Source organism: Nicotiana sylvestris, chromosome 7 (assembly GCF_000393655.2).
Source record: "Nicotiana sylvestris chromosome 7, ASM39365v2, whole genome shotgun sequence".
NCBI classification, from domain to species: domain Eukaryota; kingdom Viridiplantae; phylum Streptophyta; class Magnoliopsida; order Solanales; family Solanaceae; genus Nicotiana; species Nicotiana sylvestris.
In genome coordinates this window covers 26,200,833-26,203,211 of record NC_091063.1, presented here as the reverse complement: position 1 = coordinate 26,203,211, position 2,379 = coordinate 26,200,833, and the positions used below count along the sequence as shown (strand labels likewise).

The 2,379-nt window shown below is 40.6% G+C and overlaps 1 protein-coding gene across 1 annotated transcript; it reads left to right on the top strand.

Annotated features, from left to right (window-relative positions):
* Positions 1 to 440: 440 nt before the first annotated feature.
* Positions 441 to 908, top strand: LOC138872881 (uncharacterized). Its single transcript, XM_070151299.1, has one exon. The coding sequence runs from the start codon at positions 441 to 443 to the stop codon at positions 906 to 908; it is 468 nt and encodes a 155-aa protein (XP_070007400.1).
* The last annotated feature ends 1,471 nt before the right edge of the window (positions 909 to 2,379 follow it).

The window sequence follows — 2,379 nt, the reverse complement described above, 5'->3', positions numbered from 1 at the left end:
TAGGCATTACTTGTTGGCTTATACCACCTACCTCATAACCAGGTTGGACCCATTGAAGTACATATTCCAAAAGTCGATGCGCACAGGGAGGTTAGCGAAATGGCAAAATCCTGCTCACTGAGTTTGACATAGTTTATGTCACCCGCACGGCAATGAAAGCTCAAGCTTTAGCAGATCACCTACCTGAAAAACCTGTTGATGATGAATATCAGCCTCTAAGTACTTACTTTTCGGTTGAGGAAGTAAATTCAGTTGAGGTAATTCCAGAGGACACTAATTCTTGGAAGATGTTCTTCGATGGAGCTGTGAATGCAAAAGGTGTCAGGATTGGTGCAATTTTGATTTTGCCCACTGGTCAGCATTATCTGACCACAACCTGATTTCAGTTTTTCTGCACGAACAACACTACCGAGTATGAAGCCTGCATTATGGGCATGAACATGGCAATCGATCAAGATGTGGAAGAATTGTTTATCATGGGAGAATCTAACTTGATTATCCGACAAGCTCAAGGTGAATGGGAAACTCGAGATGTCAAACTTCTTCCATACAGGAAACATGTGGAAGATCTTAGAAAATGGTTCAAATCCGTCGAATTCAGGTACATTCCTCGGTTTCACAATGAGTTAGCCGATGCACTAGCTACTTTGGACTCGATGTTGCCATATCCAGGAAATGTCCACATTGACCAACTGGAAATCCAAATTCGAGAAAGACATGGCTATTGCAGTGCAATTGAAATAGAGCCTGATGTTCAGCCATGGTATCCTAATATCAAAAGATTCTTGGAAGAAAAAGAATATCCCGAGCAAGCTAGCGGAGACCAAAAGAGAACTATTAGAAGGCTTTCCAGTGGTTTCTTCTTGAGCGGAGAGGTCTTGTACAAACTCCAGATCTCAACCTTTTAAGATGTGTGGATGCCTAAGAGGCCGAAAGAATCATGAATGAAGTACACGTAGGAGTGTGTGGACCCCATATGAATGGATACGTCCTTGCAAAGAAAATCCTTCAAACAGGTTATTACTGGATGACTATGGAATAAGATTGCTTTAGTTTTGTTTGAAAGTGTCATCAGTGTCAGGTGCACGGTGACCTGATTCATGCAACACCTTCAGAATTACATCCTATGTCAGCACTATGGCCATTCGTTGCTTGGGGTATGGATGTCATTTGGCCAATCGAGCCAAAAGCTTCAAATGGGCACAGATTCATACTAGTTGCCATTGACTACTTCACAAAGTGGGTCGAAGCTGTCACTCTCAAAGCCATCACTAAGAAAGCAGTGGTGGATTTTATGAATTCCAACATTATCTGTCGTTTTGATATTCCTAAAATTGTAATTACAAACAATGCTGCAAACCTAAACAGTCATTTGATGAGGGAGATATGCGAAAAATTTAAGATCACGAATCGGAATTCTACCCCTTATCGGCCCAAAGCCAATGGTGTTGTTGAAGTAGCAAACAAGAACATCAAGAAGATTCTTAGAAAAATGATTCAATGATCTAGACAATGGCATGAAAAATTGATGTTTGCATTGTTGGGATATCGCACAACTGTGCGCACATCAGTTGGAGAAACACCCTATATATTGGTTTATGCCACTAAAGCCGCAATACCCGCAGAAGTTGAAATTCTATCTCTCCTAATCATCGTTGAAGCTGAGATTGAGGATAATGAGTAGGTCAAGACCCGTCTAGAAGAGCTAACCCTGATTGATGAAAAACGAATGGCCACAGTTTGCCACGGGCAATTGTATCAACAAAGAATGGCTCATGCCTACAATAAGAAAGTGTGGCCTAGTAATTTTGAAGTGGGGCAACTCGTTCTGAGACATATTCTCATGCATCACAAGGAAGCATAAGGAAAGTTCGCTCCAAACTGGAAGGGTCCATACATTATAAGAAAATTATTGCGGAAAGGGGCATTGTACTTGGGAGACATTGAAGGAAATGACCTTGAGACAGCTGTCAATGCAGATGCGGTCAGAAGGTATTATGTTTAATCATTCTGTGATACCAAGATTCTCCTGTTGTTTGATGAAGGCTTTCATTCTCGCTACCCAAAAACTTTAACCCTTTGCTAATCCTTTGAGCAGGTTACCTTTCTTTGATTACCCTCTTTGGAACCTGAAAACGTTTGTAAACAAAAAAATAATAATAATAAAATAAAAAAATAATCAAAAACAAAGTTTCCCTGAACTATGTTCGACTTGATTCCGAAAGGATACGTAGGCAGCCTCTCTCTGGGGTTCAGTCACACCAAAACAAAAATCCATATTTCCCCAAAAGTTGAAACTGGGGCAGAATTTATACTGGTTCAGCGATAGTCGCCTGAAAGGTTCCAAAGTTGTAATTCAATCCAAACTCTTTTTACCCA

Coding starts and splice junctions, on each gene's coding strand:
- LOC138872881 (XM_070151299.1), top strand. CDS start 441: ATGGCAATCGATCAAGATGTGGAAGAATTGTTTATCATGGGAGAATCT.